The sequence below is a fragment of the Dendropsophus ebraccatus genome, chromosome 15 (assembly GCF_027789765.1).
Source record: "Dendropsophus ebraccatus isolate aDenEbr1 chromosome 15, aDenEbr1.pat, whole genome shotgun sequence".
Taxonomy (NCBI): Eukaryota; Metazoa; Chordata; class Amphibia; order Anura; family Hylidae; genus Dendropsophus; species Dendropsophus ebraccatus.
The window spans coordinates 8882238-8900366 of NC_091468.1; the positions used below are offsets into that span (position 1 = coordinate 8882238).

General features: G+C 43.7%; 1 protein-coding gene across 1 annotated transcript in view; it reads right to left on the reverse strand.

Moving 5' to 3' along the window:
- Positions 1–18129, reverse strand: part of IARS2 (isoleucyl-tRNA synthetase 2, mitochondrial) — a 48905-nt gene that overhangs the window by 22855 nt on the left and 7921 nt on the right. The window contains exons 6-12 of the mRNA XM_069955596.1: positions 15572–15681; positions 14494–14584; positions 12968–13083; positions 11830–11999; positions 10523–10613; positions 8122–8273; positions 6794–6954 (exon numbers count right to left, since the gene is read on the reverse strand). Coding sequence (XP_069811697.1) covers positions 6794–6954; positions 8122–8273; positions 10523–10613; positions 11830–11999; positions 12968–13083; positions 14494–14584; positions 15572–15681 — 891 coding nt within the window. The remainder of the gene's footprint in view (positions 1–6793; positions 6955–8121; positions 8274–10522; positions 10614–11829; positions 12000–12967; positions 13084–14493; positions 14585–15571; positions 15682–18129) is intronic.

Below are 18129 nucleotides of genomic sequence, written 5' to 3' on the forward strand. Positions count from 1 at the left end.
TGATGGCACGATGCACCCTGGTATAACGCTATACAGGGGGGTAGGGAGAGGAGTGTAATGTTTGGGTCAGTATGGTGTCCAGGAGGCGGGCTGTCACATTAGGTGCCCTGAATTCTCAGTATTAAGAGTTTCCCCAGCTCCTCCTATCAGCAATGATTGACAGATCTGGGTTAGAGACAGCAGACGGGGCATGCTCACTAGTGCACACGGCAATTTACAGAACTTAAAGGGGTTATCCCAAGATTGAACGCTATCTCCCATGTACAGGATTGGAGAAAGTATCTTATCAGTGGTCCTACAGATTATAAGAACAGGGGGCCATGTCCCCTAAGTGAATGGAGCAACAGTGTGCATGCTCAGCCACCGCTCCATTCATTCCCTATGGGACTGCCAAACGGGGGTCAGTGCTTGGCAATGTCCAGACGCCCATAGAGAATAAATAGAGCGGAGGCCAAGCATGTGCCAGGACCCTATCTCAAGGTCAGACCTTCACAGATCAGCTCAGTTATTCTCTATACCCCCATCTTGGGGTAACCTCTTCTCCTGAGGATCTGCTGCCGACATCTTGGTGTCAGATACCACAGGATAGCTTAACCCATCTCGTGGAGACCAAACCTTGAACTATTTCGGAACCTAAACAATTATTTCCAGGGTTAGAAAAACATGGCCACTTTCTTCCAAAAAACAGCGCCGCACTCGGAGGTACTGCAGCTCAATTCACGTAAAGTAAATGAAGCTTGCCTGTAATACCACATACAACCTGAGGACAGTGGTGGCGCTGTATTTCTTATCCCTGGATAACTCCTTTAACCTTATGGCTGGACAGCGATCCAATCAATATGGCGTGTTATTCTGTGCTTGTTGCCCCACCCCGACTGTATTCTCGCTCCTCATCTAATGCATCCCATATACTGATTGCTCTGAATTATTTAATAGCCCTCTCCATAGCCAGACGACAATTAAGAAAAAAAAAAAAACTGGAAGGGGGTTAAAAAGGAAAAAAAATACAAGAAAAATACATATCTATCTATCTACAAGCTCCTTCCCTGGAAGTTATCGAGCTGATATCTGCCAGCTCCTCTCCTCGGTATCAGAGTCCACGGAGGCGGCAGCGGTGGTGATAAGGGCCCTTGTAAAACTTTGCCTTGAGCCTATAAAGCCTATCAGTGAGGGTTCACGTGTCAATGAGCCGTCTCCTCGCCCCGTGCGGACAGCAGCCAATGGCCAATGGGACGGTGATGAGGACGAGGGTTACCGGCCCCGGAGGCAGAGTTATAACCATTGCTAGGCAATGACGAGAGAGGAGAAGAAACAGTTCCTGGTGTGCGATGACATCGAGGAAGGAATGCTGCGCTCCACGCTCCTCCGCTCAGGTAGGCGGCTATGGGCCAGGCAGGCTCCTTACTGTATGCAGAGACACCGACCTGGTGTACGGCTCCATGTAACATCCAGTGCTGTCTATTACTCCCTGTTATCAGCCATTAGAGTAATGCTGGAACCGGCTAACTCTATCTCAGCTGTGTATAGTGCTCTCTGTTATCAGCCATTAACCGGCTAACCCTATCTCAGCTGTGTATAGTGCTCTCTGTTATCAGCCGTTTCTACCTAAACTGATATTATAAAAAAACAATGCTCCTATATTAGAGGCTAGCCTACCTTAATTTTAGTAGAATGTAAGCTATTATTCTCTGTTATCAGCCAATTCAGCTCCTATATTAGAGGCTATATTACCTTAATTTTAGTAGAATCAGCCACTATCATAACTAATTTTCAAGGATTATATCCAGTTAGGAGTATATGGGGAGAGGCCAAGTATAATGTTCTTAAATGGGACCCCCCCCCCCCCCCAATCACTAGTTTATATTCCTAGAACAAGGCTCTGGGTTCGGTGCAGCGAGGGGTTAACACTTTACGATAAAGCTTGAGGTTTGCAGGACGCATAAGACATTGGCGTCTCCGAGGATCAAGCCTCAACTTGGCAAGGCTGGAAGGACGGAGGTTTAACCCTTCCTCTACCTCCCGACGTGTTTTTTTTTTTTCTTTCTTTCCTTTTCATTGAGTCAGGGTGTTGGCGGAGTTATTTGTGGTCATTAACCCTTTGCTGCGCAGGGTGTGACTTACCGGCTTGTCAGGTGATCTGAAGTGTTTCTCCATTGATCTCGTTTTACAGGTGTGTCTGCAAGAAGGACAAAAGGCAACGTGATCCTGCCGGGGGAGCAGCCTGTAGTGTGTATCAGGTGTAACAGCAACTCCATGTGGACTGCTCCGGATTCCAGTGGAGATGCTGTTACTTTTGATGGGCACTTGCCGGTCGTCGTACAGAGAGAATGGAAAAGGGAATCGACGCGGAATCTGCAAACAAATCTACTGAGCCGCTTCTGGACGGGGGATGAGCCTGATGGGAGTCGTAGATTTACGGACGCGTCTGGGATTCTGGTGTAACCAGGAAGATGACCTATGAATTGACAGCCACTTGGGTTCTGTATGTGTCTGTCATTTCTGTAGGCCAAAATTCTGATTACTGACCTCGGCTCTACAGAAAGGGGACGGGTGGTACTGGGGACATTTCATTTTTTAAATTATTTATTTTTTCATTAATTATTATTATAATTAGTGTATATAATTTATTTTACATACCGGATCTGTCACATTTGTAGCGGTACGATGCGTACCGATATGGGTGAGAGACCCTCCAGTGAGGATGATTGGGGGTCTTTTAATGTACCTCCTTTAAATAAAAAGACATTAACAATAAACTCATATTATTAAAAAAAAAAAAAAATTGTGTTTTTACATGTATTAGACCAGTGTTTCCCAAGTTATGACTCCCCAATTGTTGCAAAACTACAACTCCCAGCCGAAAGCTGCCAGGGCATGATGGGAGTTGTAGTTTTGCAACAGCTGGAGGGGCACAACTTTGAGGACACTGTATTACAGTATATGTTGTGTGGTGCATACATTGTATCTGTTAATATTTTATTTTTAACTTTTTTTAAAAAAAAAATGCCATTTTTAATTCTTAATAAAAGTACTATGTGTTTTGTGAAAGGCATGATGAGAGTTGTAGTTCACCAGGTACCCCCCCCCCCACACACTGCTTCAGACATGAATACTATCCATCATACATTACCTATTCCCACCCATATGCAAACATGTGTCTCTTGCCTGTTTGTAAAAATCACACGTCAGAAAAACAAGACAAAAAAGAAAACAACTAATCAGGAGGTCAGGTACACATACAAGGACCTATCTGACTATTAACCATATAGTTCACCATATTACACAGTCGTTAGTTACAATAGTTACTACTATCGGTTACTCCATATGATCCCAGCAAATGAAGGAACGATGTGGAATTACACTGAACGATTATCAATGATTTTGGTGTCAGTATCAAACGAACAATGAGCGATTTCTCGTTTGGTGGTCTGATCGCTGGCTGCATTTAAACAAAATGATTATCGTTTAAATTTGAACGATATAACGATATTTCGCACAATAATTGTCCCGTGTAATAGGACCCTTGGAGTGCTAGCATCCCAATATGGACCATACAGGAAAACACAAGTCAGGCCCGTAAATAATACAGACCCAAGACCAGACCCTCTACATCACAAGTGCCAAACTCAAGCTCTCCAGCTGTTACAAAACTACAATTCCCATCATGCCTGGACAGCCAAAGCTTTAGCAACAGCTGAAGGGCCCGAGTTTGACACCCCCGCTCTACATCTATCGGACCCCAAAATATTTCACACCCCCAGCCAGATGCTTTAATCAGACCCCAGACCAGAATGTTTCAGACCCCAGAAGTCCTCTAGAGTTATCAGATCTCACACCGGGTCATTTAAAGGTGTGATCAGAAAATGACTTATTGTGTAAATAAAGATTTTTATATTAAACTGATTTTTGAAGAATTTTTGGTGACAATTCTCCATTTTTCTATCTATATTATAAAATAATCCCGATATCTTGTAGTTCTCATTGTCACCACTGGGGCTAAAATTAAGCTGAGACTTCCTGTTGTGTCTGTGGTGATAAGAGGAGGCTGCTGTAAAGCGATCTGTACAGCATTACAGCGTCATGTGACACCAGTAGATAATAGCGGCTCCCTGTGGAATGACCTCTTCACAGGTCACAGAGCGCGCTCAGTAAGGTCTCACATTTATCCCAAGAGGACAGAGTCTGTCTATTGTCCTCTATGTCCACGAGTAAAGCATGTCACCAAATGCTGCTAAGAACATCCCAGGCAAGATGGCCGCCCCCATAGCAATGTACAAAAGGTGAAATAAAGAAAATTAAGTCAGAATATAAGAACAGATTAGAAAAGAAGAACAAGTTTTAGTATCTGACTCTAACCAGTAAAAGAAAATGTAAGTGACACATTCCCTTTAAGGTCCTATTATACAATACAATTATTGGCCTTAGGCCGATAATCGTATAGTGTAAAAGCACATGTTGAAAAGCTCCGATCAGCTGACATGCTACGATCAGCCCTCATCCACAGGAACAAGTAAGAGATCACGTGGGTCTGACCTCTATGCCCCCCGGTGTTCTCCAGATTGGCTCCTCGCTCCTTAGTTTTGAATATAGTTCTACTCATTCATACGGCTCTATTCTTTCTCTATGGAGCCGCTGGAAAGAGCAGAGTGCTGCGGAGAACCCTTTTAAGTTAATTTATATCTCAGGTGATAGCAGCACCTGTAACTGAAGAGGGGTCAGGAAGGTAATTATACTGCCCCCCCCCCCTCCATTTCTTCACCAGTGAAGCAGACATTAGCTAGTACATCAGTACAATCATTTCAATGTGAATGGTGTAATGCCTCATTCTTCCTGTGGAGGCGCTGTAGCGGAACTAAACAAGTTCCTCCGCAGATAATAACTGATCGATGGGGATTACTGCTGATGCAGAAATATCTGCAGAGCCATATCCAACGTCACCATTGCTGCAGTTCTTTATTAGCACAAGAGGAGGCGCTGTGCCCAGGACCAGTGTCCTTTTACCTTCAGGAGTCATCCTGGCTGAACCCTACACTCCCTGGACTCTCTAGGAGCAGGGCACACTATATTACACTATATTACACTCGCACCACTACTCCTATAAATTCCTGACAAGCCATTTTTGTTGGATGCAAAATCATAAAAGAAACAACCGAGAGTTCAACCTTCACCCCTTGCACAACACCTATGTTTGTATAAGGCATCGCCAGCTTCCGTCTGAGCCATGAGACAAATCAACACTGGCACGGAATAAGGCGCGCCATGTAAACCTGAATCATGAAAAGAAACTACACTTCAACAATGAAAATTTGCAAGTCAAAAATGTTGTGTGTCTGCGATGTCCTGTACCACAAAGGTTACCTGGGCGGGGAGAGTGATGCCCTCCTTTCTGTAATTTATAGCCTCTAATATTACATTTTTTCTTTCAAATCAACTGGTGTCAGAAAGTGCCAGAGATTTGTATTAACTTCTATTTAAAAAAATCTCTAGTCTTCCAGTACTTATCAGCTGCTGTATGTCCTGCAGGAAGTGGTGTATTCTCTCCAGTCTGACACAGTGCTCTCTGCTGCCACCTCTGTCCATGTCAGGAACTGTCCAGATCAGCAGCAAATCCCCATAGAAAACCTCTCCTGCTCTGGACAGTTCCTGACATGGACAGAGGTGGCAGCAGAGAGCACTGTGTCAGACTGGAGAGAATACACCACTTCCTGCTTGACATACAGCAGCTGATAAGTACTGGAAGACTGGAAAATCTTTATAACTTTGTGACACCAGTTGATTTAAAAGATTTATTTTTGCCGGAGTACCCCTTTAAGATGTAACAGAAAATAAGGAAAGATTGTTGGTGCTAAATCAGCAAGAAAAGGCAAATTTTCTCATCTCTAGATTGGTGCAAACACCCCTGTCCCCCTATGTCAGCACCTAGAATACAACTACACCAGGGGTGTAAAACTGGGGCCCAGGCATGATGGGAATTGTAGTTTCGCGACAGCCAGAGAGCTGCAGGTTGGACACTCCTGTACTGCACCATTCAACTTTATAGGAGGACCAGATATATCTGCTGCTAGCATGTGCGTGGTGGTGGGAAATCTCAGACGCTTCTGCACCTTATACACTGTGCTATGTGCACCGCCGCTCACTGCCTTCAGGTCTGTGCTATTACTAGTGGCAGTCATTATCAGCAACATATAGTAGCCGACCTCCTCTGTGTATGGAGTGGGCTCGGGAGGGGTTAAATGCTGCTGCCAGTTTTGGCATCTACACAGTTAAATATTAGAAGTCATCAATGCTGTGAGCTGGTGGTGAGTGGGCCGAGGAGGTGATGTTAGGGGGTGGGGGTACGGCATACAGAGACCATGACAGGCGCTCATCTTGCCGTCCACCATGTTTTCTGCTGTATACTGTATTCTAAGCCGCACTATTGAGCAGCTAACAAAGTATTGAAAACCAGGTAATCCTGGTATCAAACTGGTTTTAGGCACTGGTTTTGTGGTGCCTTGTGCTTCACCCGATGGAGCCTACGCTGTCCAAAGCAATGACATAGAAACCTGCATGTAATAACAACTGAGACCATACGAACTGTGAAGCAATAACCCTCCAAAGCAATGACGTTAGTACAGACATTGGCTCTTGCTAATAGAGAGGGGTCCTGAGGGGTGTACGCCAGCCTATAATATCCATACACTCTATGGGGGGAAAAAAAGCTGTCATAGTCAAACAACCCTTTTCGCACAATTCACAGAACAGCCGCCATCATGGATTCACATAAGGCTCTTAAGAAAAGTGAACCTGGTACCTGTTGATGAGGGCCTCGCGGGTCTCCTTATGGTAGAACACGGGGATGGGGACACCCCAGCTGCGCTGCCTCGATATGCACCAGTATGTGCGGCGGCCAAGCATCTCCATCATCCGACTGGCAGCTGACGCCGGGGTAAACTTCACTTTTTTCAGAACTTCCTGTAAATAAATTAACACATTCATAAAGGTGATCAGTAAATGTGAAGTGTGCTGATCATATATATATATATATATATTATATATACACACATCTATACTTACACACACTGCTCAAACAAATAAAGGGAACAGTTTAACAACACAATATAACTCCAAGTAGATCAAACAGTCCACTTATGGTGCATTTACACAAAGAGATTTATCTGACTGACTTTTAAGCTAAAGCCATGAATGGATTTGAGAAGAGGAGAAATCTCAGTCTTTCCTTTATGACCTGTTCCCTGTTTATAGACTGTTCCTGGATTTGGATTAAATATTTTTCAGATAAATCTCTCTGTGTAAAGGTACTCATAGGAAGCAACGCTGATTGAAAATCAATTTCCCATGCTGTTGTGCAAATGGAATAGAGAAAAGGTGGAAATTGAGCATGCCCGGGCCTTGTAGGGAGGTCATACACCTCATCAGGAGCATGCCCGGGCCTTGTAGGGAGGTCATACACCTCAACAGGAGCATGCCCGGGCCTTGTAGGGAGGTGATATAGACACCCCATCAGGAGCATGCCCGGGCCTTGTAGGGAGGTCATACACCTCATCAGGAGCATGCCCGGGCCTTGTAGGGAGGTCATACACCTCAACAGGAGCATGCCCGGGCCTTGTAGGGAGGCGATACAGCCACCTCATCAGGAGCATGCCCGGGCCTTGTAGGGAGGTCAAACAGGCACCTCATCAGGAGCATGCCCGGGCCTTGTAGGGAGGTCATACAGCCGCCTCATCAGGAGCATGCCCGGGCCTTGTAGGGAGGTCATACAGACACCTCAACAGGAGCATACCCGGGCCTTGTAGGGAGGTCAAACAGGCACGTGGAGGCCACACACAATACTTAGCCTCACTGTGACTTGTTTTAAGGACATTACACCAAAGTTGGATCAGCCTGGAGAGTGTTTTTCCACTTTAATTTTGTGTGTGACTCCAAATCCAGGCCGCCATTGGTAATAAATGTGATCTCCACTGATGATGTTTGTGTGGAATTTTGCTGTCAGCGCATTAAGCTTTGTACAGTATGAAATGAGAAGATTTCATTCATTCGGATCTAGGATGTGTTTGAGAGTTCCCTTTATTTTTTTGAGCAGAGTATATATATAATATTTCATCCATACAAAGCTCTTACCTGAGCTTTGTCCTTTATATTAGCCGTGTTGACAAACCACTGCTGGCTGGCCCGGATGATGATGGGCTTCTTGGTCCTCCAGTCATAGGGGTAACTATGAACAAAACTTTCCTCTTTTAGCAAATTTTTCGACCCAAGCAGCATCTGAATGACTAGAAAAGAGAAGAAAAGCTAAAGAGACACGGGGGGATTTCCAGAGTCGTATACAGTCAAAACCACTTGGGGAGAAGGAGAATCGGTGAATGATATTCAACAATGTATGACCATACACAACTTATTTAAAGCGACTCTGTATCCACCAACCCTGCCCCCCCTACCCACACACAAAACTGCTAGTACCATCCGTCTGATCAGAGTAAGTACTCACCGGTTGTGACTTTTAAAATGCACCTGGTGCCTTGGTAAGAGGAAAAAAATGATCTTTTAAATCTGAAGCAGGGAGTCACGCTGGTGTGGCTATGCCCCAGGTCTGTTACGCCTCTCCTTTCTTCCTCCCCACCCTCCTCATCATTAGTAATGCCCCCAGGCAGGATTTCTCCTATTTATCACTTGTGTAAACAGTACACATGTGCTATAGCGACACAGGTGCAGTTTAGACGAGCAATCAATAGAAATCCGTCCTGGGGGTTTCCTAATGATCAGGTGGGAGGGGAGGAAGAAAGGAGAAGTGTAACACGCCTGGGGCACAGCCACACCAGCTTGACTCCCTGCTACAGACTTAAAAAATATTTTTTTGCTCTAACCAAGGCACCAGATGCAACCGATAAGGACTTACTCTCATCAGACGGATAGTACTAGCGGTTTGGGGGGCTTGGTGGATACAGAGTCGCTTTAACTACAATGATAAGGATAGAGAGGGATCCAAGTAATCTGATGAACTGTTAGTAACCACATTGAACACAATATCATCTCTATTTCATACTTATAGCTGTGGACAAATGACTAGGCCTGAAGCTGGCCATACATTTTGAACAGCTATTCTTCCCGTCTGTCCCATACAAAGGGCTCTTGATCAGCTACTCTTGCTGAAGCTGGTGAGTTTGGCCTAACTTGCTCTTAGGTATTATAATTATTGCGATTTATTTTAACTGCTGGGCAGGGAAAGTGAAGCAGTTACCTATAACAACAATTCTCCTCTTACCTCTCTTTTTGGAGAGGCTTTTAAGAAAATTGAAGTCACAACCTTATTGGTTACTCAATGATCCTTTTTACCGGTTGTGATCCATCTCCCGTCTCTCAATTACACAAGCTGTCGATCTAATGGAGGCGACTCCTTTCCCTCTTCCTTGTTTGTGAATAGAGAGCGATATGTCAAAAAAAGCCCAGTGGGGCAGGAAGATGTTGGTAGAGAGCCGCCTACTTGACTCTGTGCCGAATTCCAGTTTTCTCTTTAACATGTACCCGGTGTTAAAGAAAATAAAAACTTCTGACATGTCACAGAGACATACAAAAACACAAAAAATGCAACAGCTCACCGCTACTGGCAATATACAGACCCAATACAGACATGAAAAGCTCTAAAAGCAGCCTTTCAACTTCAGTGCTGGGTCTGTGTCTTGACATCAGCGGTGAGCTGTTGCATTATTTGTGTTTTTGCGGTTCTACAATTTCAGCCACAGCAACGTGCCCCTGCCTAGAGTGTTGTAGTAGAGCTGACCAAATTTGTCTTTTTGCCTATATCATAGAGACATGAAAAAAGTTTTGATCAGTCTGAGTGTTCAGACTGTTACAGATCAGGAGAGGACGCACTGCAGCGCGGTCTGCTTCCCGCTCTGAGTTAGGAAAAAAAGAGTTGGGCCCGTAATACAAGTCTATGGAGCCTTACTTGTTTTTCCTACACAGAGCAGAGACAGGATGCGCTGCAGCCTTCAGTCTTCTCCCGGCTCGTTCTCCTGATGGATACAGGTGTGAACACTCAGACCTGGACCAATCTCTATGACATGTCAAAGGTTTTCCTAAACACTGACACTTTATACCTGTGCATGCTTCATGGTACCTGTGGATCGGGCAGCGTGAAGCACCTGAAAGTTCCCTTTAAACAGAAGCTGGCCAGGCGTCAGTAGATACAACATGGACCAAGTGTTATAGCCTCCTGTTATTGCTGCGAAAAGTCGCATCTGACAGCCACAGTGGGGTAAATGTTGTATTACATGTCAGGCATTTAAATTAATGAAGAACAGTAAGCAGACACTCGTTGTGAGCAGTTCTCCTGGCTCATCAATCCCAAAAAGGGTATTCTCTTCTATACCACCTGTATACCCTAGTAAGACGTTGGAAAGGGACTGTCATGAGAAATCCTCACCTAGAGGTCACTGACAGCACTGAAATGTTGTGGTGACCTGTCCCCGTTATAACACACGTCCCCAGCCTATTCATACCATATGCCTTTAAGAATGCTTACCAGTCTCATTTCCATCTTCAAGCACTACTTTACTTTGCAAATCATCTCCTGCTTCTGCAGTATAGCGTCCGGCTTCATCCACCAGACAGTCCTTCACCAAAAAACAAAAGAAAACAACATTAGACTTAGGTTTCATCTTTTGCTTAAATTTAACAAATGAGGACGTACAGTCACATTCCTCCACAGACAGCAGTACGGGATCCATTTCAAGGGTTTTCACATTCAGTAACAGAGACCTCCACCAATCCACCTACTAGGAGCAGAGCTGACAACTGTGCATACAATTACAGAGCCCACTAAGATCATCTCCAGCTATCCATTGTGTTTAGCAGAAAGTAACCTTCTCTGTAATTTTGTTTCTTTAGGTTTGCACTGCAAATGCAACACTACACGGCATGCATGGTGCCAACACAGAGCCGACAGCCTTCACCAGGCTACTTCTGCTATCGTGACAATGAGGGCCAGTACATACCATGCATGCAGGAGACAGCACAGGAGGAAGGGTCCAAAGTGAGTCTGCAACAATATTTGCTTCCCGGAACCCAAACCATGTACTATACACCTGATAGAATGGAAGGTCTGATCATGCAGTATTTGCCTTTAAAGAGAAGGTGTCACCTAAATTTTCTTATACTGATTAGATTCAGATACTAAAACTTGTTCTTTAATTCTAACCTGTTTCTATTTTCTTACTGTTATTTTTTTTTTATTTCCCTTTTTGTACATTGTTATGGGGGCGGCCACAAGTCTGGTCTGCTCTTAACAGCATTTAGCAACATGCTTTACAGCAAGACTCATGGACATAGACGACAATAGACAGACTCCTCTTGAGATGAATGTGAGACATTACTAAGCGCGCTCTGTGACCTGTGAAGAGGTCATTCCACAAGGAGCGGCTATTGTCTCCTCTATCTACTGGTGTCACATGACGCTGCAATGCTATACAGATCACTTTACAGCAGCCTACTCTTATCAGCACAGACACAACAGGAAGTCTCAGCTTAGTTTTAGCCCCAGTGGTGAGAATGAAAACTGCAAGATATCAGGATTATTTTATAATATAGATAGAAAAATGGGAAATTAGAAAAAGTTTCACCAAAAATTCTTTAAAAATCTGTTTAACATAAAAACTTTATTTACACAATAAGTAATTTTCTGATGACACATTCCCTTTTAGAGTTACCATCCAGGGAGCTAATGCTCAGTGTAGCTAAAACAATAACCAGTTAAGGGGAAGTTTTATCAAACCAGTGAACATAAAAAGAGTAGAAGCACATTTGTTCCATAATATGTCAATGATCACTGACCACAGGCAGCTTGTGATGAGAGGCCACTCCATAATCCTCTACGCCATGGGCAGGTGCGGTGTGTACAAGGCCAGTGCCTTTGCCCATAGTAACATGATTTGCTGCTAGGAGGGGAGAAGAGCGTCCTGGTATTGAAGGGTGATCACAGATGCCGTTCTCCAGATCAGCTCCTGGATTGTCAAAGAAAGAAGATTCAATGAAGCCAAAACACAACTAGAAAAGATCAGTGTGAATGCAACACAAATCTCATATTAAAGGGGTAGTGCGGTCTAGAGGATTTTTTCACTAAATAACACACATTACAAAGTTATACAACATTGTGATGTGTGTTATTTAAGTGAATGGCCCCCTTCCCCATGTCCCCCCCCCCCCAGCCACGGATGGCAGCCAGGGATGACGGTGATTCCGGAAGTATACAGCATCACACTTCCGGATCGGAGGTCAGGGGGGAAACATGGGGAAGGGGGCTATTCACTTAACACACATCACAATGTTGTATAACTTTGTAATGTGTGTTATTTAGTGAAAAAATCCTGTAGAGTGCACTACCCCTTTAATATATACCCTTCATCTAGTGCAAACATTTACAATGATTATAAGCATTCATTTTGTTGGCCCACAAGTCTGTATGTTCAAGACAATCCCCCAATTCTGCAAAGATCAATGACTAGAAACAGGAGTTATGGTCATTACGATGGAGCGCATGTTTTCCTCTATAGAACAATTGTATTACCAATATACTTCAATGTAGGTTGACAAGGTTAAAGGGGTTGTTCAGCAAAAAAAAAAAAAAAAAAAAAAATCAGCTGAGGATTTTTTAATAGAAGTAAATTACAAATCTCCACCACCAGTTGAGTTGAAAGAAAGCCTAAAGGTCTATTGGAGAATTGATCGGCTTGGAAATATATGAACTTTGGACTGCAATAAAATGGACAGATACTGACTCCCCATAAGTAGCCTGGAAACATGACCCAGGTAACAGACTGACTTTCTGGTGTTCCAATTACTATTTAGGATCAAGCAGCAACTAAAAAGTAGGCCCCCTATAGGTCACACCATCTTTCATCTTTTCATCTGTCAACTACCTCCTATAAAGACATGCTGCACTTTGCCCATAGACACAACTATTAAAACTCACCTTTAAATGTTGATATGGTCTCAAACTTAGTCCCCAGGGAAAGTGCAGTGGACTCCACACAGTCAGCAGCCAGAATATACAGCTCTCCTGAGGATCCGCACTTCACAAGGGAATACCTGGAAATCATACAGAGAATGATAAAAGACTATAAGTTACTGTATTCTACTGTTGCATGTTTAAAGTGGACCTGTTGCTTGAAAAAACTTTCGACATGTTATAGACATATGTCAAAAGTTTTGATCGGTCTAGGTCTGAGTGTTCAGACCCGTACCAAGACGGATCTAAGCGTCTCCCGGCTCTGTCATGTAATATCAGTCGGGCTCTATAGACTTACATAGGCAATCAGTCGGAGCCCAACTGATCATGTGACACAGAGTCAGAGTGTCCAGACTCAGTAAGAGTCTGGACACTCAGACCTAGACTGATCAAAACTTTTGACATCTCTCAATGACAAAAGTTACAGGTACACAGATACACTTTAAGGGTACAAACCCACACACCGTATACACAGCAGATACGCAGCAAAAACGCAGCAGATTTGAAGTAGATTTGGTGGTGCAGATTTGATGCTGTGTTCAGTTATTTAGATCTAATCTGCTGCGTATTTGCTGCGTATTTGCTGCGTATCGCAGCAGTAAATAAGCTGCGTATACGGTGTGTGGGTTTGTACCCTAATAGACCAAAGTGACAGGGTCACATGTACAGTGGAAAGGGAGGAAGGACTGCAACTGTTTTAGTTCTCCTTGTAATAGGTCAGTATTAATATTGTAATGTACACTGTGCTCAATGCCAAGTAGCAGCAATTGTGCTTTTCATTTAAATCTTGAAAGAGAAAAGGGGATGGAGGGGCGCTTCCATGTGTAGTATGAAAGAGCAGGGAGTGTTGTAGCAAGGTGCTGCAGAGATACACTCACCTGGGCGAGTTGTGCAGTATATATTCTATATATACTCTATTAAAGGCATATAGGGGTGTACTTCACAGCTGTTCCAGGGGGTATCACCATCAATGGTAGGAGGAAAATATACGACAAGGCAAACAAGGCAGATCACCGTTCACATTGGTCCGGTGATCTGCCTTGATTGCCTTGTCGTTCATTTAAATCTTCCCATACGCAGAAATTATCTTATTAATTCTCAACATCAGGCAACGTCTCAGTACTACACCCAGAGCTTTGATATAGGTATATATATCATATATAGGCAATAATTCATATAACTCATTTATTGAATATGTAAGCCTAATGGACAGAGCAGCAGGACATTCTGCCTCCTGGAGCAGCCTATAGCATGGACCAGGCTTGGTTCCTGCTACTATTTAGAAGCACAATCTGCAAGTTATACCACGAACAATTACTGTGCACGATCCGGAACTATAAGGTTTTTTCCATATTGGAGGTATACAAAAAAAGTGACACATTCCATAATTCTTTACAATATACCTCTACAGATCAACAAGTACACTGACAGCTGCATTACACCACAGAAAAAGACTCTGATTTCATATGTTAATATTACAGGGGACATACATGGTATCTGGCATGTAGCAGATCGCCTGGTTTGCAGGAATGGTCCAAGGCTGTGTGGTCCAGATCAGAGCACTGAGAGTGGCGGAACCATCTGTTAAGCAGAAGAGATTGTAAGCGGTGTGTTTTTTACACAAGCATAAAGTAATCAACTTCTGAAAAGTGGTAAGTTTCCATCATGAAGGACTTCTCTCCCGATCCTCCCAGCGGGAGATTCTACAAAAAGTCCAACAGCCTTCAACTGAAGTGATCTTCAAGCCTTCAAGCAAATACAAAGTTTCATCACAAGTTTTTGTCAAGTATATACTTGACAAAGACTCATGGCAAGCCATATTTGCTTGACTGCACAATGAAGGCTTGAAGATCACTTGAAGTGAAAGCTGTTGGACATCTGTTCTGGTGGCCACTTTTTGGGATTGTGGGTTCCCCAGCACGCATCCAAAACTCTGCCGAGGGAGGGATCTATCGGTGCTGTTACCCGTAATTTCTTCTTCCATTTCAATTCTATAGAAAGTCTGTGGCGTCTGTCTACTGCAGTGAGAAGCTTTTCACAAGTCTCTAGGACACCTAGGGGGAGAATTATTAAACTTGAGCCCCAGGCGTATAACAGTGAGAAGGTACAGATTCTCCCCTTCTCCCTGGCATACGCCTGTCGTATCCCTCGTGGGCAGGGGGCGCAGCAAGGTGAGGAGGAGGTGTGACCTCCTCCCGCACCTGATTTACCATGATTTAAACTTACTCTCAGCATTGCTTATGAGCAGGTGTAGATTTCTGCGCCTGCTATACGGCAGGCACAGGTCAGTGAATCCAGTGCGGCAATTTGGGGTTGGGACTAATTTACGACCGGCGTATGAGTACACCAAGCTTCATAAAAATCCCCCCAAATGTTTGTTTGAGACAGTGAGACTTTAACCCCGTCTAAGAAATGAGTAAAAAAACTAATCCAACTGCTTTTCCCACTGACTACGGTATTACTGCCCCTATGGTCTAGCCTGTGAGAATTTTTTTCCCCAATGCCATAGGCCGTTACAGTCATCACATATATACTACAGATAAGATTTTAGTTTTGTGGGCATATTACCTATAACAGATGCAAGTTTGGGAGGAGGTTTCTGCAACGGAAACTTTACAAAGATGGATCGGCTGACATGCTGCGGGTTGTATTCTAATTCGGCCTCAGCCAGGGCTGTTCTAGAGGGGAAAAAGAGAACATTAATAAGATAATGGGCCTTAACCCCTTAAGGACAGAGCCTGAAATGGCCTTAATGACAGAGACAAATTTTATGAATATGACCTGTGTCACTTTAGTCATTAATAACTTCGGGATGCTTTTACCTATCCGGCTGATTCTGAGATTGTTTTCTCGTGACATATTGTACTTTACATTTCTGGTAAATTGGAGTCGATACTCATAACAAATCTTTATGAAAAAAAACCAAATAATGTGAAAAAATTTGAAAAAATGCATTTTTCCAACTTTGAAACTTTTTTGCGTATACAGAAAGTGGTTATACCACATAAATTATATATTAAATAGCATTAGCAACATGTCTACTTTATGTTGGCGGCATTTATTAAACTATCTTTCATTTTTTTTAGACAATAGGGAGCTTAAAACATTAGCAGCAAATTTCCAAATTTTCAGTAAAATTTCAAAATCAGATATTTTTTACACTAAATTGTTGTTCTAGCCTTCAATTTTTCATTTTCTTAAAGGGATAAGAGGCAAAAAAAGACAAAATGTGTAGCGCAGTTTCTCCCGAGTACGGAAATACCCCACATGTGGCCATAAAGTGCCAAGGGGGCGCAGGACGAGCCTCCAAAGGGAAGGAGCGCCAATTGGCTTTTGGAAGCTGAATTTCACTGAAAAGGATTTCAAGCGCCATGTCGCATTTACAGAGCCCTTGTGCTGCCAAGACACTGGAAACCCCCCCACAAGTGACCCCATTCTGGAAACTACACCCCTCAAGGAATCTAACAAGGGGTGCAGTGAGCATATGGACCCCACTGGTGACGGGCACAAATGTGGAACAATGTGACGTAAAAGTAAAAAATTTCATTTTTTCACTTTCATGGCACAAATGTGCCCGTCATCCAGGGGTCCATATCCTCACTGCACCCCTTGTTAGATTCCCTGAGGGCTGCAGTTTCCAGAATGGGGTCACTTGTGGGGGGTTTCCAGTGTTTTGGCAGCACGAGGGCTCTGTAAATGCGACATGGCGTTCATCATCCATTCTAGCCAAATTTAACCTCCAAAATCCAAATGGCGCTCCTTCCCTTGGGAGGCTTGCCCTGCATCCACATGGCGCTTTATGTCCACATATGGGGTATTTACGGACTCGGGGGAAATTGCTCTACACATTTTGTTTTTTTTCCTCTTTTAACCCCTTGTGAAAAATGATAAATTCAAGGCTAAACCAACATTATAGTGTAAAAAATGTAATATTTCATTTTCACGCCACATTGTTCCACATTTGTGCCCGTCACCAGTGGGGTCCATATGCTCACTACACCCCTTGTTACATTCCCTGAGGGGTGCAGTTTCCATAATGGGGTCACTTGTGGGGGGTTTCAACTGTCTTGGCAACACAGGGGCCTTTTGAATGCAACATGGCCCCTCGAAATCCATTCCATCCAAATCCAGCCTTCAAAAACCAAATGGCGCTTCTTCCCTTTGGAGGCTTACCCTGCACCCGCATGGCGCTTTATGTACACATGTGGGGTATTTCCGTACTCAGGGGAAATTGCGCTACACAATAAATGTTTTTTTTTTTTATCTTTTAACCCCTTGTGAAAATGAAAAAATCATGACAAGATTAATGATTTAGAGTAAAAATTTTACAAAAATTACACTAAATATTGGTCTAGCCTTGATTTTTTTTCCATTTCCACAAGGGGTTAAAAAAAGAAAATGAACACAAAACGTGTAGGGTAGTTTCTCCTGAGTACGAAAATACCCCACATGTGGACATAATGTGCCTTATGGGCACAGGGCAAGTCACCAAAGGGACAGAGCGCCATTTAGAGGCTGGAATGGAGGATGGAGGCCATGTCGCATTTACAAAGCTCCTGTGCTGCCAGGACAGTAGAAACCCCCGACAAGTGACTCCATTCTGGGAACTACACCCCATAAGGAATCTAACAAGGGGTGCAGTGAGGATATGGACCCCACTGGTGACGGGCACTTACGTAGAACATGTGCCGAGAAAATAAAAAATACAATTTTTTTCATTTTCACGTCCCAAATGTGGCCGTCACCAGGGGGCCATATCCCCGCTGCCCCCCTTGTTAGATTCCTTATGGGGTGTAGTTTCCAGAATGGGGTCACTTGTGGGGGGTTTCTACTGTCCTGGCCGCACAGAGGCTTTGTAATTGCATCATGGCATCCTCTAATGGGAATGGCGGCCATACCTATTTAGCTGGGGAAAAGGGACAATTCTAATTTATTTGGGGGTATTAGGGCAATTATTAGTTTATAAGGTTGGAAATGACAGGTGTCCATCAAATTCAACCTGTGTTGATCCAGAGGAAGGCAAAAACCCCTTGTGAGGCAGACGACAGTAGCCTCATCACAGGGGAAAAATTCCTTCCCGACTCCATAATGGCGATCAGAATAATCCCTGAATCAACGTGACCCCT